The sequence below is a fragment of the Vicia villosa genome, linkage group LG1, assembly GCF_029867415.1.
Source record: "Vicia villosa cultivar HV-30 ecotype Madison, WI linkage group LG1, Vvil1.0, whole genome shotgun sequence".
Classification (NCBI taxonomy): Eukaryota; Viridiplantae; Streptophyta; class Magnoliopsida; order Fabales; family Fabaceae; genus Vicia; species Vicia villosa.
In genome coordinates this window covers 54,323,761-54,348,313 of record NC_081180.1, presented here as the reverse complement: position 1 = coordinate 54,348,313, position 24,553 = coordinate 54,323,761, and the positions used below count along the sequence as shown (strand labels likewise).

Genomic DNA, 24,553 nt, shown 5'->3' with positions numbered 1-24,553 from the left:
ATAGGCAAATTCTGATATGGAAAACCGGTATATCGGCGATATAACCGATATTTGACAACACTGGTTCATATTACTGATCAATCTAGGGTTCAAGATTTTTTTTGGGTTTTGATATGATTCATTTGATCTATTTCCCTTCTTTAGTTATTTTAAATTTCTGGGTTTTGTTGGATTTCATGTCTTGAGTTATATTGAATTATAAAATTGTAAATTTTAGGTTTTATTTGGGAATTGGTTATCTGGGTATGTGTTGGAGGTGGAGGGTGTTTAAGGTTTGATGATTGATTACTCGGTTTGATTGTTTAGGGCTTGATGAAAATTGGGTTAGGTGGTGAGAATGCTAAGGTGGTAGTAGAGTCTTTGGATGTGTGTAAATCAAAATGGAGAAAGAAGGAGAAGAAGCAAGATTGGGGTAATGGAAGATGAAGAGACTGAATCCATGCATTGTTCTTATGATTCAAAAGGAAATAGTGTCCTGATGATTCAAGTTTGTTTGTTTTCTAGTTTGTTTCATGGATCCCGTTTGATGTTAAAATTGATATGGAGGACAAGGTATCTTGGAACTGCATTCTAGAGCAATCAATAATGTACCTGGCATTCATATGTTGGGTTATTGATCTAAATCTCACTGGTGTTTTTCTTTCCACACAGGTGAATATTTTAAGAATGAGTTTTCCTTCATTGATGGTTCATTTTTTTTCAGAGGCATCTGCTAAGATTAAGAAGGTGACAACCCTTTATTCTTCTGTCCTTCATTTTCTTTGATTTCTCAACAGTTCCTTTTTCTAAATGCCCAGTGGTGCTTTTATTTCTTGATTTCCAAGTTTAAATTCTAATCATGTTTTTCTTGCTAGGTTAATGTTGTTGCTCCAGGATTTATTGCATCTGACATGACTGCCAAGTTAGGAAAATACATAGAAAAAAAGATTTTGGAGGCAACTTCATTAGGTGAACAAAAGAAATTTTTATAAGTTGTAATTTATTGAAGATGTTGTTAACTACTTAAACTTACTATTATCACGTTGGATTCATGATGTTATTTCCAAATGTATTTTTCATAAGTGCATCATGTTATAGTTCTTTAGTTTTTGTTATTTTCAAGTGTTTATTTTTTCCATCATCACAAAAGCTTACTTTTATTATATGATTATTGGGTTACCAGTTTTCACCATTGATGAAGGCATGGTGATGTAAATCAGCAATTTGTTTCTGTAGTAGTCTTAGTCTGAGCTCCCGCACCTAAATCATAGTTTATTCAAATGGTTTTCAACCACTTCTATATATGATAAGGTCATTCTTTTATGAGCTTTTCTTGAGCTCTACCTTGTATTTTACAGTAGAAATGTAGTGTTATATTTTAGAAATGTAGAGAATGAAATGCACAGATATCTACCTTGTTGATTATTGTGATGCTTGATACTATATACAATGGAAATTTGCGGTCCTTAAATTTTTGCCCAGGCTTTATAATTTTTCTGGCTCCGCCACTGCTCAGAATATTCACTCCAATAAACATTGAAATTAGCATTTTCTTCTTGTTGAGATTTGAAAGAAGAAGTTTTAGAGTTTGTTGTTTTTTATTTCCATTGCTTTTTGAGTTAGATTAAGTTGAAAATGTCATAGTAAGGCTTGTTGTTGCAATTTGTTCATCAATTTTTAAGAGTTTTGCTAGTGTCAAATGAAATTAAGTTGAGATTTAGGTAATGACATATATCAAGAAGAAATAAAAGAAGTGTTTAGGAAGGAGAAAAAGAAAATTAATTCATTGTACTGATTATTAATTTTACCCGCTTAAAAATACAACACAGTTCTCATCTTTTTGATATAACTAAGTTAAGCTTCCAAGTAATTGCAATTTCTAACAAAAGAAAGTTTTCTGCTTTTGCTTTCCATGAACTTCTTCATGAATGAACGATGACAGCAAGGCACCATTTTGGAGAGAAGAAGAAAATTTGAAACGGCCCAATGTAGAAAATTCAGTCAATAAATAGGTCAATCTTCAACTTTAAAAAAGTTTAATTTTTTTTAGATAGGTGATTTATTTTTGACGTGGTGATTAGATTTTCTAGGCTTGGATAAAGGTGTGTATAGAAGGGGATGAATGAGAATGGTTAATATTAGAATACAAAATAATAATTTATTCTACTATTTTTTAATCATCATAATTTAATTTAAGTTTTTTTAAATAAATATAATAATTATTATTAAAATAAAAAATATATAAATGATGTGGAATATCAATTATGCCACATAACATATGCCACCTCATCAATTTAGTTGCCTCGTCATAAAAATTAACACTCAAATGAAGTGAGTAGGGGTGGAAATAGGCCAGTCCGATAACAGGGGCCTACAGGCTAGTCTATATAGGCTCAGGGCAGGCCACAAATTATTTTTAAATAGAAAAGGCCTAGGCTTTTTTATAAGCCTATCTAGTTAAAAAGGCTAGGCCTCAGACTCTAAAAAAAACCTTTTAAGATTATCAGACCGGCCTATTTAGATAAATATGAATACTTTTTTTTTATTATCATTATGTTATGTTTTGTACTTTGAATTAAAATACATCAATAAAACTTAGTTATCTTGAAGAACTTGTGAAAATAAGATGAAAACACCTGATGAACATCATTCTCTTAAGTTCTTTTAGTTAGTTAGTCTATTTAAACATCATTTTAATTGCTTATCTACATATGTCTAAAACAAATAGGCTTTTATGTAGGCTAACAGGCTAACCAGGCCTTCGGAAAGACCAAACTCAGGCCTAAAAAATAAGCCTACGATAGGCTACTGGCCAGACTTAGGCTCAGTCTTTTTGACAGGCCACGCTTAGGCTTGACAAAGCCTAACTCGGCCCAGCATATTTTCACCCCTAGAAGTGAGGGACTAAAATGTAAAAAATAACTTAAAAAAAGACCAAAATTTCAAGTTTTAAAATAGGGGGATCAAAATTCAAATAAAAAAACAGGGGGACCAAAATTACAATTTAGCCTATTTTTTTAATTGTATAAAAAAATATAGGCTTAATTGCAGTTTTGGTCCCCCTATTATGCATTTTTTCCATTTTTGATCCCCATAGTTTAAAATCCGGAATTTTGGTCTCTTAACTATGTTTTTTTTGAGGATTTTAGTCCCTTTGTAAATCTGAGACCAATTTTTGATGACATGGCACATAACCTCATGACGTGTCACATGCCAAGTCATGTTTTACTTTTTTCAGTTTTTTTATTTATTAATTTCGTATTTAATTTAATGTTATATTAAGAAAACATTAAAACAATATAATATTAGAAAAACTTAAATAAATAGATTGGAACCCTAAATTTGTAACGTGAATGTAAAACCCAGCAGCTCTATTGTTCCCTTGCAACCAAGCGACAACTACCTCCATTGTTCTTCAGTTTTTTCTAATTTCTTCTTCTGTTTCATCTTCTTCACTAATGGCTGGCTCAAATTTCTCATTTACCTCAACTAACCAATCAGGTCTTAGAAAAAGAGGGATTAGATGCTGGTGTGATATTGAGTCCCCATTGATGACTTCATGGACGTATGAGAATCCTGGAAGGTTTCATGGATGTGGTAATTTTAGGGTCATGAGGAAAAAGGGATGTAACTATTTTCAATGGGTTGATGAATAAATGAGCAGTCGTGCAAAAGAAATGCTTTGTTCTTTAAAAGACAAGAATGATGAGCTTATGGATCTAATTAGGGACACAAAGAAAAATGAAGAAATGTTGAAGATGAAAATTAAGTTCATGGGATATTTTTTGATTTTGTCATTATTGTTGTTACTGTTAGTAGTATTTGTCTTTGTTACAACACATGTAATGAAATGATGAAATTGGTTTGTATAATATGATGTAATATCTCTTTTAATGAAATGAAATGTCTTGATTTTGGCATAATTTTGACATAATCTGTTAGTTTCATAAGATCATGTAAATATGGCATAATTTATTCCCAGACAATCTTTCTAATGTTAATGACTGGCCGATATTATATGAAATTGGATGTAAATTTGAAGATGTTATCAAGGCCTAACACACACCATGATTACATGTATTTTCTCTATTAGGGATGCCAGTAAGCAACTTCAAATTTTTGATATACTTTTCAATGCTTACATGTATTCATTTTGAAGGAATATTGTCTAAAAGAAAATGGACATAATGCAACTTGTAACTTAGATTTTAGCAAAATTTTGACATAATCTATTTGTTTCACACATAATTCAACCTGTAATTTATAACATAATGTAACCTGTATTAACACTTGGTTCAAAAAGCTAACATAGCTTATAGCTAACAAAACCTGTTTTAACATAGAGCTAACATAATGTAGCCAGTAGAAACACTTGGTTCAAAAAGCTAGCATAGCCTGTTTTGACAGTAGCATGGTCCAAAAAGCTAACATAACTACTTGTTTTGACAGAATAATAACATAGTTCAAAAAACATAATAGAAAATAAACTAATAACTAGTCTTGGATTGCTTGCGACCCTCCTTCTATAACTGTTTGTGCAGCACCATTCATTGACTTCTTTCCCTTCGCCTTTTTGTTGCCACCTTTTGGAATCACTCTCTCAGCTGGAATTTTCCCTTTGCAAGCTCGTTTGTTATGTCCCATGTTCTCGCATTTTTGACATTTCACAGTTTGATGATTTCGGGGCAAAGAGTTTGTATTTCTAGGTTCATCATTTGCCTTGTTGGGGTTCTTCTTTGGATGGCCAATTGCTCTCCGCATGATCGGTGGCTTGATTGGCTCAGATCCTTCGGATGGCCATATTTGTGGGCCATTTGTCGGCAAAATAATGTGGCTATAAGTAGCCAGGACAGTAGACCTCCTAGATACATAAACAAACATAGACACATAATATGGTAAGCAATTTGATATGACTATAAAATGAAATAATTTGCATATAGTCAATTGATTACCTATAATACGAAGAAACATACTCTTGTGGCTCTTTTTTGTTATACCATATGCATGCTATAACATGACAACATGGTATCCCAGTTAGATCCTGTCATACCCCAAAATTTGCCCATGCTATTTTTCATACACAAAACCAAATCAAAAGACAAAGCTCCCAAAACACAGTCTCCTACACAGAAGTTCTAAACTAGGGTTTGAATAATTCAGAGGAAAATCATTGAATCAATGGCTCAAGGGGGTTCCATAGGGTCACTAACATCCCAAAGTATCTCCATATAAAGTTTCAAGTCGAACAGAGCAAATTTAGTCCCTCAAATCCTGATTAGGTCAACAGTCGACACCCAAGGGCAAAACAATCATTATACAGTCAAAACTCAAGATATTTGGTCAACAACATTCTCATAACCCTAAAATCATCATTTGATCAAGGGTTGATCATGATGATGCAAGGAAAGATCAGAGAAGTCAAAAGTCAAAAGTTACTATTTTAGGCATGAACTGAAAAAGTCAACCAAACTTTGAAAATTCACCAAGTATTCATACTTCATCAGAAAAATTCCCACCAAAGCTCATTTTGAAGAGAATTCATTCCTCTATCCAATGATCCAAGAATCAAAGCTCACAGGTCAATGGTTCAAGAAATATGGCTTCATACATTATAGGTCCTCTTTAAAAGTCAACAAAAAGACATGTTTTTCAAAAGGTCATAAAGGGAGAATGGAAAATGATTTTGATACGAGACCAAAGACATTGGTTAGAGGATTCTCTAAGGTTTCCAAAATGTCTTAGAACACCTCCATACCTCAAAAATTGAGGGAGATGGGCCTTGTCAAAGTTAGGCTATTTTGGAGGGAAAAATGTGAAGAAGTTTGATTTTCTTGCTAATGGGCCTATATTTTTAAATCCAAAACTTGTTCCTTAGGACATTGAGAGCCCATAGATCATTTCCCACGAATTTATTTAAATTATTTGATTTATTATGGATTTTTATTCATATTAAAAGTGATTTTAATCCAAATAAATCATATAATTGAAAAAGATTTGATTTGATTCAATTTTTTAACTAATGCCAATCACCATTAAACCACATATTTCATATAATTTCGTGCACAAGAGATTGAGAGAAAATTGATTCAATTAAAGCCAAATTTAGAATGAATATAAACCAAATTTCAATCAAATTTGCATGATTACAAATCAAAGATTCAATGAGATTTGATCATATTATGTTGACCTAATCCTCCTAGTATAAGTACTAATCAGCATCAGGGGCAAGGGGGACGAATTTTTTCTGCAAGAAAGAACCCTAAAACGAATTGAAAAAGTGGAGAAAATTTCAAGAGTCAATTTTCGATTGCAGCCTGGTTCAGACAATTTGAAGCATTCCAATACGTTCCTGGACATCCATTGAAGGTGTGTGGATCGTTAAACGACTTCAGCAACCCCAGAATCACCTCCATTAAGTCAAGGTAAGTCGCAAATATTCTTGATTCGATTTGCATAATTCATGACTCATTAGCATGTTTTGATTGCATAATATTATTTGTGATGATGTATGGATGGATTCTGGATCGTTAATTGCAATTCTGTGCCGGTATATGCTAGTAGCCATTGTTAGGGTTACGAGCTTCAAATTAGGGCTTTTCTTATTATGCAAAATTAGGGTCAATTATTGGTACCATTGGGACCGTGAGGCCTGGACGATCACGTCCATGGGGTCGCGAAACATTTTTGGTGTTGTTTTGTTGTATTCGTAGATGCAGGTTTGTAGCAACGGATGATTCGTCCGTAGGCAAAAGCTGGAGAACCTAAGGCGACGGTTCTGAGGAAGGAGATGACTGCGTGGCGTCATCTGAGTGGCCCATTCAAATCCCATACGCGCGCGAAGCAAATTGGGAATGCTCAACAATCCAGTGCATTATGACTCACGACCATACGGTACTCCCTCAGCGCATCACCTTCAGATTTCCAGATGGACTCATCCAACGTTTCCAGAGCTGCGACCACACCATGTTCCACACACGCGAGCCACACCTGATCGCAAGCTAAGTTTTGCAATTTTTTTTATATTTAATTACATAAGTCTAATCTTATTATTTATTTTAATCATTTATTTTTTCTTTTGTATTAATAAAACCTAATATATTATTTTTCATCAAATTTTTCATACAATAATAATAATTACTTTATTTATTAATATTAATATTTATATATTTTTATCTATATTATTTAATCTATTCTATTTTAATTTACCTTTAAAATCTCTACAAAAAAATCATAATAATTTTATTTAAATTCCAAAAATTCCATAAAATTATTTTTACACTCGATTTAATTATCCCGATTTAATTAATTAGGTCGTGAGACCAATAATTAATTAAATCGGTTGTATTCTCTTATTTTCATTTTGTGCCCTAATCAGGGTTTATGGAGAATATTCCAATACACTAAAAATCTTCTTCTTCTGTGCCTTTTTCAGGGTTATCTTTTCAAACGCCTTCCGACTACGCGCCTGACTCAAAAGCCAAAGTTAAGCGCTTAGTTTAATTTAATTTAAATTATATTTGATTTATATTTTAAATTAGGGTTTGCCTTGCCTTCACCCATTTTCTGCCTTGTTTCAGGGTCAATCCTAAAGGCGCCTAACAACCATATCAGATCAAATTCGAATCAAAGCTAAGTATTCCCTATTTATTCATTATTAGTTTATTTCTCTTTCATTTTATTTACGTTAACCCTGATTATCTTCGAATTAATAATACACTCACGCCTTGTCCGTTTCCTTGTCTGTTCTAATGATCAGAGTCAATGTTTCTGATAAACCCTTGCCCTCAACCCTGTCAGGCAAACACCAAAGCTAAGTACACTCTCTCTGTTTTACCTTTATTTCATTATTTTATTTTTCTTAATTAATGAAGTCTGCCCTCGAACCGATTATGCACTCACCTTCAATTTTCTGTTTCTTCTTTTTTGTCAGGTTTATCAATTGTCAAAGCTACGTTACTGGTAACCCTGTCTTAATATTTTCTCTGTTTTATTATTACTTGTGTCAACCCCGATAAGGGATCCGCTGGTTACAATTCCCCTCTCCTCCGCTGGTTTCATTTTCCCCCTTCCCTTTATTGCTTTATATACTGCGTGGTTAGTAATCTTAGGGAGTGCAAGCCTTAAACTGAATTAGAATAATTAATTAAAAGATAAATATCCGAATTGAATCACGTGATTGATGCACACACGCACACTTTTTTGGGTAACCCTCTCTGTTGCCTGTTGCCTTGTTGCCTGTTGCCTTTGTGTTTTTGCAGAATAAGCCACGTCCCTCGAATTCGAGGATACCTCAGCCATGTTGCCTCGATAAAAAGGTCACGACCCTAATGATGCTGCCTTCGATACACAAATGACCTCGACCCTCGGATGTTGCCTACGAAAAAGGCTGAGGTATCTTCTGGCTGCCTACGAAAATGGCTTATTCTGATCCTTGCCTTAGACTACCTGCCCTTCTATGGCATGGGACAGTCTTATGGCAAAGGATGCTTCGATGACCCTTCAACCTCCAAACGAAAGGCTTCCTGCCCTCTTATGGCAAGGATAGACCCTTTCATTCTGAAAGGCAAAAAGAGACCTATCATCTGAGTTTAAGGTAATTGCCCCTAATTGCCTTGCAATGCTCAAACCTTTTTATTATATTCTTTCTCATAATTTTTCAAAAGGGCAACGCTTATTCACAAGCTAAAGTCCCTATCTTTTTCATCTACTTTTTTCTGAAAACGAGCAAGCAAAGCAATTAAGAGCCCATGGAAAACCATGGATGCAAAGGGTGCCTTACACCTTCCCTTTGCATAAATTACCCCCCGAACTTAGATTTCTTTAAAAAGGTTTTTTTTCTGTTTCTTTTTGCCTTTCCGAATTTGTTTGGATAAAATAAAAGTCGGTGGCGACTCATGCTTAACCGCGACATTCTCGATTATAAAAAAGTCAGTTCACCGTGTTACAGAACTGGCGACTCTGCTGGGGAAATTTCGATTAAGAGGGGTTACCTTAAAGGTTTAGGATTCACTTAAATGTTTTCTATTGCTTGTTTTGCTTGCTTTACTTTTGCAGGGCTGTTTTGGGTATTCTGTTGTGTGAAAGATCCTAACCCGGATCTGAGTACCTTAGGTGTGTGGCATGAGACCAGGGAGGCTGTACGACATGTATCGTTACGGTTGAACTGGTGGCCACCGTTAGTGCGACGCTTTGGTTTGTCCTGATGGCCCTTGAATCTGATCGAGGAGACATTTGGCTACCGCGTGGTGTCATGAGCACTAATTCGCCCTTAGAACCTTAGTCGAACTTGACTTTGGCTTATAAGAAGTAGCGAGATGGCTGGCTTCGGATTCCTGACTGAAGCCGGTTGATACTCGATGCTACACTCATTGAGATTGGACTCAAGGGATGCTTTTGGCTGGCCGATTGAGTGCTATGTTGAGACAATGCCCACGAGAAAGATCAGGGATATGAGCACCATAGAACCTGGTTACTTTTTAGGACAGGTTGAACCAACTAAACGAAAGGAAGAAGGGTATATACCTATGAACTTCATGCAAGCCTACCCTTAAGGCAATTGTGTGACTTGTTTGTGTTTGTTATCTACTTGGCATCATAACATCATAACATCATAACATCATGACATATCATAACCACTAACAAATTTCAAGGACCGAGAAATTTATATTTACACTGTTTTGTAGGACATGGCTTTTTCTACCAGAGATTATGTACGACTCAACTTTGTAGGGATACCTTCTGAGCTTAAGGAGCTCGCCTTGGAAGTCCCTGGAGACTCTAAGTTTGCTGAAAGACATGGTTACCTTCTTCGACTGGTCACCTCTCAATTTGAAGAAGATATGATGAGAGTCTTATGCCAATTCTTTGATCCCGAACATCATTGCTTCACTTTTCCGGATTATCAGTTGGTACCTACTTTGGAGGAGTTCTCAAACTTACTTGGTGTACCTATATCTAAGCATATGCCCTTTACTGGATTGGAAAGCACTCCGAAACTCGAGACTATTGCTGCTGCACTTCACCTAAAGAGGTCAGACATCGCCTCCAACTGGGACACCAAGAATGGAGTAGAAGGTCTCTCAGCCAAATTCTTACTTGGAAAAGCTCGACAATTTCTGAAGGCCATGAGCTACCATGCTTTTGAAGATGTTTTGGCTTTATTAATATATAGTTTGGTTTTGTTTCCTAATCCTGATCAATTCATTGATGTGCACGCAATCAAGATTTTTCTGACTCACAACCCCGTGCCTACACTACTTGGAGATATTCTACATTCCCTTCACTCTCGTATCATGAAGAAGCGAGGGACTCTTATGTGTTGCACACCCTTGCTGGCTAGGTGGTTTATTTCGCACCTTCCACGCTCAGTAGTCAGAAACGATCAAAAGATGCAATGGTCTCGAAGAATCATGTCACTTTCTCACTCAGATATCCGTTGGCACGTTATGTCTCAAGAGTACGTCACTATCATCGATCATTGTGGGAAATTCCCTAATGTGCCTCTCCTTGGCATTAGAGGAGGAATCACCTACAATCCTTCATTAGCCCTACGACAATTTGGTTATGCTCGAAGGGATGGTCCTCATCATTTGCTCATTGAAGGGGTTGTTTTCAACTATGAAGAAGATGTTCGTAATCAACGCCAAGAGTTCATACGCGCTTGGAACAAGGTGTACAGGGTGGATAGCAAAAGTTGGGGGCAAAAGAACTCCCTTCCCTCGGAACCTTATCTTAGATGGGTACGCACTCGCGCTCAACGTTTCGTCATGCCATACCCTTATGTTAGACCTGTGATTGTTGAACCTGAATGTGAAGAAAAGGTTCCTTTGGTTGTTCTCCATCCAGACATGCCCACTGATCTAGAAGAACTACAAAAGTCATGGGTTCAATTGAAAGAAGAAAGGGATACTTTTGAGGCTCAATTCCGCGCCAAAGAGAAACAAGTGTTAGAACTCACAAGGCTACTTCAAGCAGAACAGAACGTCAACAGCTTCATCGGATCAAAGAGGAAGCGTCCATGGGAAGCTTGAAAAAATTCTAGTTTATTGTTATTATTATTCCTAGTTGTTTACATATTTATTTTTGTAAGCCAAAATGGCAAAGAACCATAAACTAAAGTACAATTTAATTATTATTATTATTAACAAAGTTTTTTCTTTCTTTCTTGTTTAAAGTGAATTTAAATTTTAAGGTCCTTGAAAACATTGCATATGCATAATCATATCATTCATAAACATCGCATCACAGGTTTCATAAAATCAAATGCCTCATCTTTCCGCTGTTTATTTTAGTAAGAAAGATGGATCTCGAACAATCTGTCAAAAATCTTCAGGCTCAGAATAACCAGTTCCAAAAAGTAATCTTTCACTTGGCCAAGGGGCAAGAAGAATTGAAGGCACTTCTGATCGAGAAGGAGAAGAATCAATATAAGTATCAAGGTGGTCAAGATAATCAGAGATCCAAGCCTAAGCGGTCATTTACTCCATTACATATGCCGCTGTCTCAAGCTCTGCAACAACTGCTCAATCAGAACTTGATAACTCTATTGCCTCCATATTCACTTCCTACTAATCCCACTCCTGGGTACAAGTACCATGCAAGATGTGCTTATCATTCAAACAGTCCTGGTCACGATACAGAGGATTGTGGACCGTTGAAACACAAGATCCAAGACCTCATTGATTGCAAGATCATTGACTTCAATTCACCTGAGAAACCTCATATGGCCAATACTGGGTACAATCGGAAAGGTCGCAATGAACCTAACCAATCTGTGGGGACGATTCTAATCTCTACACCAGTTCAACAACAAAGACACAAGTCAGATACACCTAAGCGCCAATTCGCAAAGATCAATATGACTCTGGCCGAAGCGTTGCAACAATTGCTGAAGAAAGGGCTAATCACTTTGAAGGATCCTCCGAGAAACCCTAGTACTTCCTCTTCTCGTTATAATCCTAATGCAAGGTGTGCGTATCACTCTGATAGTCCTGGACATGACACTAACAACTGTTGGACACTGAAGAATAAGATCCAAGACTTAATCGATGACAAGACCATTGACTGCCACTCTCCGGAGAAACCTCACACTGTGTACGACCAGAAAGATCACGATGAACATAACCAATCTATGGGGACAGTTCTGACTTCTACACTAGCTCCGCAACAAAGACGCAAGTCAGATACATCTAAACGTCAGTTTACAAAGATCAACATGTCACTGGCTCAAGCATTACAACATTTGCTGAGAAAGAACTTGATTACTTTAAGGGATCCTCCTGTAAAGCCTAACACTTCCGCCCCTAGCTACAAGCCCAATGCGAGGTGCGCATATCACTCCGATAGCCCTGGGCATGATACGAATGATTGTTGGCCATTGAAGAACAAGATTCAAGACATGATCGATGCGGGTGAAATTGAATTCTATCATCCCAAGACCCCTGTGGTGATCACTGCTCCCATGCCTAATCACGAAAAGATTGATTAATACCTAGAAGGATGAACTTTTTAGATCATTAGATTTACTTTCACTTGCAATTTCTATTCTGTTTGTTTAAACACTCCAATTATGATAGACATTATTTGTTTTAATAATCATCATCAGTGCATTGCATATGTTTGTCTTGAATAAATTATTTCGCTATCACTCTTTTTTAAATTATGTCGTTACTCTGCATATGTTTTGTGATACTCAACTCCGGCTAAGCTGTAAGCTTTTTAAGGGAGGATGACGAAAATGATACCGCAACCTCATACAGTATGCTTTTGAGCGGACTATGCTGACGATGTACAGGCATTGTTTCAATTCCTAAACAGTGGAGATATAAGGATGTTAATCCCTCGTCAACCCCTTTGAGCCTAAGAAGTAGAAGTTTTACACTAATTAAAACCCTTGATCATAACCTGGGGCAGGGTAGTCCTCAGTTAATTTGGCTGCGCATTCTATTTTAAGAGAATCATTCAGTACACCTTCCAATAAAGATTTCAAACACAAGCGTTCATCCGCACACATCAAAGAAGTGTTGGAGATGTCAATCAAAAGCCAATGATGGTTCATCAATCATTAAGCAAGGCAGTCAATATCTTTCAAAAAAAAAATGGAAGAAACATATATACAAAGAAAAGCCTGCTAAGTCAAAAAAGACTTAGGCAAAAATCAAGGCGTCCCGCTGACTGTAAGCTCAAAAGAGACAGTTCAGGCAAAAGTTAGGGATATCAAAAAGATGAAAAAGAAGTCAATAAATTCTTGAACAACTCAAAGTTATGACTACCAAAAGGAAGAAGTGACTGCCATCTCAAAAGTTCTCTCTGCTTGTGAACCATCATCATTATCAAAGGTGCAAATCCAAAAGTCTCTTGGAACCTGAATGCGTAAGTTGAATTAACTGAGCTTAGGACTGAAGATCATCACGAAGAGGGGTGGGTACAATCAAATTTTGAGCCTTTATCCTTTGTTTCTTAAACCGTGAACCAAGCCACGTTACAACCCTTGAAAGTCCTAACTGAAGCATGGTTAGTTCGAAAGCATACTGTCACGACAAAGGTATCCTGACTCCTTAAGGTTTACCACAAATGCCGAGTTGATATCACGTTTTTACAAACATCACATTGTTACAAATATCATGTTTTTACAAATATCACGCCTTTACATATCCTGTTTTAACGTTTTTCAAAAACTCAAGACAAACGTATGCATTGCATCTCATGAATTCATTATTAAACATATTCTGCTACATAATTTCAAATGTTAGCATCAGAAAGAACTTGCACAGGGTACAACTAATGACTGAAAGTTATCCCGACAGACAAGATTACGCCGAGAAGCAATGCATCCTACGTATACAAGGGGCATGGCATGCTTTGCTCAACCAATCTGGGGCAATCCAGTCAAGATTATAAGAATCTCTCAAAAGCCAAACAATCAAAGGCATACACCTCAAGTGGGTTTCAAACTATTTGTCCAAACAATCTGGGGCAATCAAGTCAAGATTCCGAGAACCTCTCAAGGATGCCAAAATAATCAGGGGCACGCATCCAAGAAAATCTGAAGCTACTTCTCAACCAACATAGGACATCATATTGGGCATATGATTACTAGGGGCATGTCTCCTAAAGTGCACATCTTATAAAGGCCTCGCAAGGCGAATCTTTCCAAAGTTCCTGCTAACTGGGGGCAAATCTATACAAGTCCAGTTTGACATTTTAAGTGACGTGTCCTAAATCAAGTAGTAGTTACTATAATACTGGGGGCAACTTTCACCCATGTCTCCCCACAAAGCCGGGTTCACAAGATCATATCCCCACAGAGTAATCATTAAGAAGATATCTTCAAACGCTCCCGATAGAGACATGACTGCCCAACAGAGTTTACATCTTCAACACTGTCGCTCCCCTCCAACATGATTTATCAATATCTTTATCACCAATCAGGGAACATCAAGTCACTGATCATCTCCAAGCAGAAATCATAAATTCCCAGCTGAGCATCTTCAAGACAAGATCAGACAGTACAATTACAAGGACATAAAGATCTACTTTCTTAATCAAAGACAACATAAATCACATTCACATATCATATGTCATAAACATGTTCATACACTGCATACATTACCTCATAATGAACTCATACATAACATGCAAAAGATCTCATTTATTTTGAGGGATTCATTACATAACCCATGCATCATGACATTGCATAAAGATTAACCTTACCTTTTTCAGAATACAGGTACCGACAAATGAACGAAATCTCCATCTTTCCAAGATCTAATTCAGCTACTACGAATGGTACTGACACGATCAATGCTCGAAGATCTAATTCATTTACCACGAACGGTAATGACACGATCACTTTCAAAGTCTAATTCAGCTACTACGAACAGTACTGACACGACAAAAGATCTAATTCGGTTACTACGAACGGTACTGACACGGTCAACTCTCAGAGATCTAATTCTATCATCACGAACGGTGTAGACACGGTCACTGACATTCTCAGTCTAATTCAGCTACTACGAACGGTACTGACACGACAGAAGATCTAATTCAGATACTACGAACGGTACTGACACGATCAAATTTCAGAGGTCTAAGTCTATCATCACGAACGGTGTGGACACGATCACTGGCCTTCCCAGTCTAATTCAGTCACTACGAACGGTGCTGACACGACAAGAGAATCTAATTCTATCATCACGAACGATGAAGACACGATTATCTCCTCAGATCTAATTCTATCATCACGAACGATGAAGACACGATCATCTTTCCAAGATCTAATTCAAGTATCACGAACGATACTGACACGATCAATTCCCAAGGATCTAATTCATATACCACGAACGGTAATGACACGGTCAACGCGCAAACAACATCTTCTCAAAATTCAACTACCAGATGGCATCCACAAGCCCATCTCCGACAAAAGTCCCTACTTCAAATAGGGCAAATTTCTTGGTATTCTTATGTTCAATCATCTTCCACCTTCAGATACCGACTGGCGCGCAAACCACTCTACATCTTCAGGTTTAAGATAATTGAACAGGGGCAGCTGTCATACCCCAAAATTTGCCCATGCTATTTTTCATACACAAAACCAAATCAAAAGACAAAGCTCCCAAAACACAGTCTCCTACACAGAAGTTCTAAACTAGGGTTTGAATAATTCAGAGGAAAATCATTGAATCAATGGCTCAAGGGGGTTCCATAGGGTCACTAACATCCCAAAGTATCTCCATATAAAGTTTCAAGTCGAACAGAGCAAATTTAGTCCCTCAAATCCTGATTAGGTCAACAGTCGACACCCAAGGGCAAAACAGTCATTATACAGTCAAAACTCAAGATATTTGGTCAACAACATTCTCATAACCCTAAAATCATCATTTGATCAAGGGTTGATCATGATGATGCAAGGAAAGATCAGAGAAGTCAAAAGTCAAAAGTTACTATTTTAGGCATGAACTGAAAAAGTCAACCAAACTTTGAAAATTCACCAAGTATTCATACTTCATCAGAAAAATTCCCACCAAAGCTCATTTTGAAGAGAATTCATTCCTCTATCCAATGATCCAAGAATCAAAGCTCACAGGTCAATGGTTCAAGAAATATGGCTTCATACATTATAGGTCCTCTTTAAAAGTCAACAAAAAGACATGTTTTTCAAAAGGTCATAAAGGGAGAATGGAAAATGATTTTGATACGAGACCAAAGACATTGGTTAGAGGATTCTCTAAGGTTTCCAAAATGTCTTAGAACACCTCCATACCTCAAAAATTGAGGGAGATGGGCCTTGTCAAAGTTAGGCTATTTTGGAGGGAAAAATGTGAAGAAGTTTGATTTTCTTGCTAATGGGCCTATATTTTTAAATCCAAAACTTGTTCCTTAGGACATTGAGAGCCCATAGATCATTTCCCACGAATTTATTTAAATTATTTGATTTATTATGGATTTTTATTCATATTAAAAGTGATTTTAATCCAAATAAATCATATAATTGAAAAAGATTTGATTTGATTCAATTTTTTAACTAATGCCAATCACCATTAAACCACATATTTCATATAATTTCGTGCACAAGAGATTGAGAGAAAATTGATTCAATTAAAGCCAAATTTAGAATGAATATAAACCAAATTTCAATCAAATTTGCATGATTACAAATCAAAGATTCAATGAGATTTGATCATATTATGTTGACCTAATCCTCCTAGTATAAGTACTAATCAGCATCAGGGGCAAGGGGGACGAATTTTTTCTGCAAGAAAGAACCCTAAAACGAATTGAAAAAGTGGAGAAAATTTCAAGAGTCAATTTTCGATTGCAGCCTGGTTCAGACAATTTGAAGCATTCCAATACGTTCCTGGACATCCATTGAAGGTGTGTGGATCGTTAAACGACTTCAGCAACCCCAGAATCACCTCCATTAAGTCAAGGTAAGTCGCAAATATTCTTGATTCGATTTGCATAATTCATGACTCATTAGCATGTTTTGATTGCATAATATTATTTGTGATGATGTATGGATGGATTCTGGATCGTTAATTGCAATTCTGTGCCGGTATATGCTAGTAGCCATTGTTAGGGTTACGAGCTTCAAATTAGGGCTTTTCTTATTATGCAAAATTAGGGTCAATTATTGGTACCATTGGGACCGTGAGGCCTGGACGATCACGTCCATGGGGTCGCGAAACATTTTTGGTGTTGTTTTGTTGTATTCGTAGATGCAGGTTTGTAGCAACGGATGATTCGTCCGTAGGCAAAAGCTGGAGAACCTAAGGCGACGGTTCTGAGGAAGGAGATGACTGCGTGGCGTCATCTGAGTGGCCCATTCAAATCCCATACGCGCGCGAAGCAAATTGGGAATGCTCAACAATCCAGTGCATTATGACTCACGACCATACGGTACTCCCTCAGCGCATCACCTTCAGATTTCCAGATGGACTCATCCAACGTTTCCAGAGCTGCGACCACACCATGTTCCACACACGCGAGCCACACCTGATCGCAAGCTAAGTTTTGCAATTTTTTTTATATTTAATTACATAAGTCTAATCTTATTATTTATTTTAATCATTTATTTTTTCTTTTGTATTAATAAAACCTAATATATTATTTTTCATCAAATTTTTCATACAATAATAATAATTACTTTATTTATTAATATTAATATTTATATATTTTTATCTATATTATTTAATCTATTCTATTTTAATTTACCTTTAAAATCTCTACAAAAAAGTCATAATAATTTTATTTAAATTCCAAAAATTCCATAAAATTATTTTTACACTCGATTTAATTATCCCGATTTAATTAATTAGGTCGTGAGACCAATAATTAATTAAATCGGTTGTATTCTCTTATTTTCATTTTGTGCCCTAATCAGGGTTTATGGAGAATATTCCAATACACTAAAAATCTTCTTCTTCTGTGCCTTTTTCAGGGTTATCTTTTCAAACGCCTTCCGACTACGCGCCTGACTCAAAAGCCAAAGTTAAGCGCTTAGTTTAATTTAATTTAAATTATATTTGATTTATATTTTAAATTAGGGTTTGCCTTGCCTTCACCCATTTTCTGCCTTGTTTCAGGGTCAATCCTAAAGGCGCCTAACAACCATATCAGATCAAATTCGAATCAAAGCTAAGTATTCCCTATTTATTCATTATTAGTTTATTTCTCTTTCATTTTATTTACGTTAACCCTGATTATCTTCGAATTAATAATACACTCACGCCTTGTCCGTTTCCTTGTCTGTTCTAATGATCAGAGTCAATGTTTCTGATAAACCCTTGCCCTCAACCCTGTCAGGCAAACACCAAAGCTAAGTACACTCTCTCTGTTTTACCTTTATTTCATTATTTTATTTTTCTTAATTAATGAAGTCTGCCCTCGAACCGATTATGCACTCACCTTCAATTTTCTGTTTCTTCTTTTTTGTCAGGTTTATCAATTGTCAAAGCTACGTTACTGGTAACCCTGTCTTAATATTTTCTCTGTTTTATTATTACTTGTGTCAACCCCGATAAGGGATCCGCTGGTTACAATTCCCCTCTCCTCCGCTGGTTTCATTTTCCCCCTTCCCTTTATTGCTTTATATACTGCGTGGTTAGTAATCTTAGGGAGTGCAAGCCTTAAACTGAATTAGAATAATTAATTAAAAGATAAATATCCGAATTGAATCACGTGATTGATGCACACACGCACACTTTTTTGGGTAACCCTCTCTGTTGCCTGTTGCCTTGTTGCCTGTTGCCTTTGTGTTTTTGCAGAATAAGCCACGTCCCTCGAATTCGAGGATACCTCAGCCATGTTGCCTCGATAAAAAGGTCACGACCCTAATGATGCTGCCTTCGATACACAAATGACCTCGACCCTCGGATGTTGCCTACGAAAAAGGCTGAGGTATCTTCTGGCTGCCTACGAAAATGGCTTATTCTGATCCTTGCCTTAGACTACCTGCCCTTCTATGGCATGGGACAGTCTTATGGCAAAGGATGCTTCGATGACCCTTCAACCTCCAAACGAAAGGCTTCCTGCCCTCTTATGGCAAGGATAGACCCTTTCATTCTGAAAGGCAAAAAGAGACCTATCATCTGAGTTTAAGGTAATTGCCCCTAATTGCCTTGCAATGCTCAAACCTTTTTATTATATTCTTTCTCATAATTTTTCAAAAGGGCAACGCTTATTCACAAGCTAAAGTCCCTATCTTTTTCATCTACTTTTTTCTGAAAACGAGCAAGCAAAGCAATTAAGAGCCCATGGAAAACCATGGATGCAAAGGGTGCCTTACACCTTCCCTTTGCATAAATTACCCCCCGAACTTAGATTTCTTTAAAAAGGTTTTTTTTCTGTTTCTTTTTGCCTTTCCGAATTTGTTTGGATAAAATAAAAGTCGGTGGCGACTCATGCTTAACCGCGACATTCTCGATTATAAAAAAGTCAGTTCACCGTGTTACAGATCCCATTTCCTACATGCACATATCTTCTGCAGCAAATTAACCGCGTATGTTTCAACACCGTTTGACACCCCAAAAATCGTAAAATCGTCATCAGAATGCCATGTTGCAGTCCATCCTTCAGCTTCCCTCTTCGTCTCTTCTAGGACTTTTTGGATTTTAGGACTTAAGATTCCTTTGCATCTACTTAAAGCTTCCTTTTGAGCAACAATCCTCACAGTTATGTAATGTTTGATTCCTTCAAGTAGGGTAATGATTGGTTTGTCTCTATGCTCCAATATTGCTCTATTGAATGCCTCGCACATATTGTTGACTTGCAAGTCACATTGTGTGTCTGGCTTAAAGTGAGATCTACTCCAACAAGCAGCGGGCATATCCATCATGTCTTTCCAAGCTTTAGGATTGAGCGCTTCCATATGACTCATTGCTCTCTCCCATCCTGGCATAGTTGTGGCCCTTGCATCCCTCCAAAGAGCTTCCTTCATCTCTAATCCAGGATATTTTTTTCTCCAATTACCATACAAATGTTTCACACACAACCTATGCTCAACATATGGACTGTTCTCTAATATAGCTGGTACTAATCTCTGTAATAACATTAACAGTGCATAAAAAACTCTATAACATATCCTGTACATAAACTTTGTACCAATTAAAACATAAAGTGATTGCACTAAATAACATAATGTACAAATTACTTTAACTTGCACTAAATAAATTCACGGTCCATTAATCCAAATTGTACTAAAACATAACCTTGTACCAATTAATCCAAATTAGTGATACTGAACCAAATAAATTCATGGTGTTAATTAGCATATCCTTTCATTCACGGTCCACTTTTTAGCATACAGAACCAAATAAATTCATGGTGTTCTTTAACATATCTTTAACATATCCTTCATTCATTATGTTATTTAGCTAGTTAATTAACAGAACCAAATAGTATAATAGATGTATTGAAACAGAGTATGGTTCCTGTACATAAACATTTGCTATTTGTATATCAATTGTATTTTGTCACTATTCACTATAAAAATTAACAAGTAAGCTAGAAGGTTGTCATTCAGAAATAACGTACCTTTTGTTGATCAAAGATAAATCCATAGACTTTGTGATGGACGGATTGTAAATCATAAAGTAATAACTTTATGAACCATTTCCATGAATTCTTTGTTTCTGCTTCTACAACCGCAAATGATATCGGCATCATCTTGTTATTTCCATCCTTACCCACAACAGATATCAATTGACCTCCAAATTCACCTTTTAAAAAACATGCGTCTAACCCAATCAGTGGCCTGCATGTGGTTGCAAATGCAGCCTTACATCCTTCCAAGCACACATAAATTCTCTCAAAAACAGAAGCACTTTCGGAAACAGCACACTGTATCTTAACCGATGAGTTTGGATTTGATTTGAGCAATTCTTCAGCATACCTCCTTAAATGGGTAAATTGTTCACGACCAGCACCCTAAATCAGATCTATAGCTTTTCTCTTGGCCCTGTAAGCTTGGTCATTCATCAACTTCACACCCCATTTCTGAAGGGCTTCAGCAATAAATTCTTTAGTCTTCATGTCAGGACTATGTCTTAATGTATACACAAATTGCCGAGCTAACCAATTCGTTTTTGCTTGTATATTCTTTGGTGTCCTATGGCAACTATGTTCGTCGGTGAAGCTAACAAGTTGCCAAAACCCATTGTTAGTCCTCATACTAAAACGTATATAAAATGAACAACCTTCCATGCATCGTACAGCCATTTTTTTCTTGTCATTCTTTCTTAAGACAACATTCTTCTTGTTATCCATTGCATACTCTTTAATAGCATCTCTAACTTGCAGCTTATCTTTAAACATCATTCCTAACTCAAATTTCTTGCTCTCTTTAAAAATTGGAAACCTCTCCATCTCATCTTAAACATCACTTCCTAGTGGAGTCTGAAGCTCATCTGAATCAAAACTCTCGTTATCAGAAATAACATTATGACTTGAAGAATGTTGAGTTTGATCATTGGGTAGCACTATTCACTACGCCAAATTTGGCTTTTAGCAGCGCATCTACGAAAGCGCTTTTGGGAAAAGCGCTGCTATAGGTTGCGCTAAAAACAAAACTAAAAAACAAGGGAAAAAAGCGCTGGTAAAGGTGGGGCTACGAGAGCGCTTTTTGAAAGCGCTGGGAAAGAGGGGGGTACGAGAGCGCTTTGTTAAAAGCGCTGGTAAAGGTGGACTTATGAAAGCGCTTTTGAAAAGCGCTGTCGTAGCCTTTTTTAAATATTTTTTTTTTGACAAAAGCCTTTTTTAAAATTAAAAACTGAAGTTAGGGTTATACTGTTTCTCTCTTCCTCACTCCCGTCCTGAATTGAGTTCGACACTCTTTTCCTCTTCGCAAACTACGGCGGCGGTACTCCGTTCCCTCATATCTCGTCTTCTCCGGCGAACTTCACACTCACGACGACGACCGGTATAGATCCCTCAGTCGCTCAGCCTCTCTTCTCCGATGGTCTCTTCGATGGTCTCTTCGCTTCCGATCTCCTCTCTTATCTCATCGCTAATATCAACAAACAACAACTATGTCTTGCCAATTAAACTTCTTATCAGATGAAAATTAGTGACTTTCAACAGTCTTGAGAACGAATTGAGGTAGGCTTCGAAGTCACTTTTCCTTCCTCTTCTACTTCCATTCGGCTTGTGGTGGCTGCGTTCTTCCTTCTCTTCTTTGTCGCTTATTCTCTCTTTGGTTTTGAGAAATTGAAGATTTTAATTTGGTTGCTGAGTTGATGTTGTTGATGTTGAAAGAGTGTGTTCGCAGATTGTTTGTTGAATCGGATCGATCGGCTTCGTTGATGAAGTCGTTGTTGTTTGCGTTGCTTATTCTTCTTGAGATAGAATTCAGGTTTTCCCTCTTAATCCATGTTTTCAGTTTATTGTTCTTCATGTACTCACTCTTCAAATTAGGAAAGAAAGAAGTTCAAAACACAAATTTCCTTCTTGAAATGCGACGTGGACATTATCAAACTTATGTAGGGGAAAGCCACAACCTCCATTTGAGCTGGTAGTATAATATCTATTGTTTCATTTAAATGATATCTATTGTTTTATTGAAATCAAACCTTAGAGATAGGTCCGTTGAGATTTTGGCTATTCTTTTTGTTAATATGTTGTATGACAGGTGAGACCTGCTCTTCCAGTTCTTGGGCATTTGGCTTTATCATACCTTTCTGATGACTCAAATGATAAAATACAAGAAATTATTGATGCTGGTGTATGTGGCCGACTGGCGCAGCTCCTTCAGTAAGTATTAGTTGTACTGTACTTTATTTAAAATGATCCTGATCATGTTGTTTCAATGGTTGATTGTTTGCCTAACTTTGTGTATGGTCTCATTCTCAAACACCCATCTCCTTCAGTATTGGGTCTTGTTGTTCGTACAGTTGGAAATATTGTGACTGGAGATGATATGCAGACTCAGGTAGTGATCTGTAACTGATTGAAATTATAATTTGATAGTTTATGCGATCAAAAGGTTCATTACGTTCACTTTCACTGTATTTGGGATGAGATCCATAAATACATTGTTGCGTTCATGAATGCTAAGTCGCGTCAGTTATGATCTAAACAGGGAAGTCCATTAAGTAAGGTGAGAAAACTGTAATTGAGTATCTTTCTTGCATTCAATGAACTGTATATATTCTTGACTCAATTGATGATCAATTTCGTTTTGTGATCAATTTGAAGCTATTCTTGGTGGTTTACCTACTGATGAGTTCAATGCATAGCTTCTATTAATCAATATTGTACTAGTTTGTGTCAAATTATAGCAGCTGAATACATGCTTCTTTCTCATTGAATACATGCTTCTTAATTGTTAATTTGTATTAGGCTCATTCGTATGCTTGCTGAAAATGGTTTTGATCAGCTCTGTAGACTTGCTGAAATGACAATCCTTCAAAATGGAATATGTTTCTGAATTTAGTAGTAACCTTTGAATTGTTTTTGCAGGGCCTTTTAAACTAACTTCCATTGAACTGGCAGTACAACTTTTCCCACACTTGTGGCCCTTGAAATGAACCCTTTTCATACAGCTTACCATCAAAGAAATCTACCATCGTGCTGAACCAGATTGAAAAATAATATTGTTGAGAGGTGTAGTATCTGTATCTATATAGATTTCTATTTTGTTTGTAGTATCATGTTATAGAATCCATATGTTCTAGGCTAGTGCCCATCAATGGATATTGACTTTCCAAATTTATGGACACAATTAAGTTGAAGAACTTAGTGTGCAACAATAATAGAGAGGCTTACCGACACACTAAAATAAATTAATTTAAACACATCAATTAATTAATAGTTTATGTGATTTTAGTTTCAATCCTCTTAGATTATATATATACAAACATTGAATACCTAACCAAACGTTTGTGAGGATAGAATAGGGACAAATCAAAACCAACTAACTTTTCCAACCTTGTCTCTAATGTGGTACAAATTGTCTTAAAGAAGCACTGAGTTAGTATTATATATTTGTTTATTTAGAAAATAAATACCAAAAATCCAAAGTACATTTTAGATTCTACGTAAGTTTGTATATCAAAATCACATGCAACGTATATGGATTATATATCAAAATCGCATGACCATATGTTTTTCATATGAAAATTGCAGATTTATTTAGGGTTATAGTTAATATTATTGGGGCTTTTTTAATTTATCAGTGATTTAGGTTTTATCAGTGTGATTTAGAGTATTGAAGACAAAGTTTGTTAGGTTTTTATCAGTGATTTAGAGTATTGAAGACATGTATCAAGTAAGTAGAAGATGTTATTGATAATGAAGATTTTGTGTGATGTTGATGTAGGAGTTATAATCTTCTCCAGCACTGTACAACTCAATGAGGTTTCAGGAATCCAGTTGGTCCAAAGATGCAAGTTAATGGTAGAGGGCATGCGAGAATGATACCTACAAGGGATATCTGTTTCATCAACTTTTACATGATTCAAGATTTTCTATATGTAGTTAGTAATAATCACGTTTTTCTATTGTAGGTTGAGCTTCAAACAGTGGATGGACTGGTAAAGGATAGAACACAATGTGCCCCTGCCGATTATGTTCCACA

The 24,553-nt window shown here is 36.4% G+C and overlaps 1 protein-coding gene across 1 annotated transcript; it reads right to left on the bottom strand.

Moving 5' to 3' along the window:
- Positions 1–4,473: 4,473 nt before the first annotated feature.
- On the bottom strand, positions 4,474–21,345 carry LOC131639861 (uncharacterized). The gene is made up of 5 exons (XM_058910330.1): positions 20,963–21,345; positions 20,515–20,872; positions 20,286–20,354; positions 19,434–20,020; positions 4,474–4,840 (listed from the first exon to the last, which is right to left on the bottom strand). The coding sequence occupies exons 1-5, from the start codon at positions 21,343–21,345 to the stop codon at positions 4,474–4,476; spliced, it is 1,764 nt and encodes a 587-aa protein (XP_058766313.1).
- Between the last annotated feature and the right edge of the window lie 3,208 nt (positions 21,346–24,553).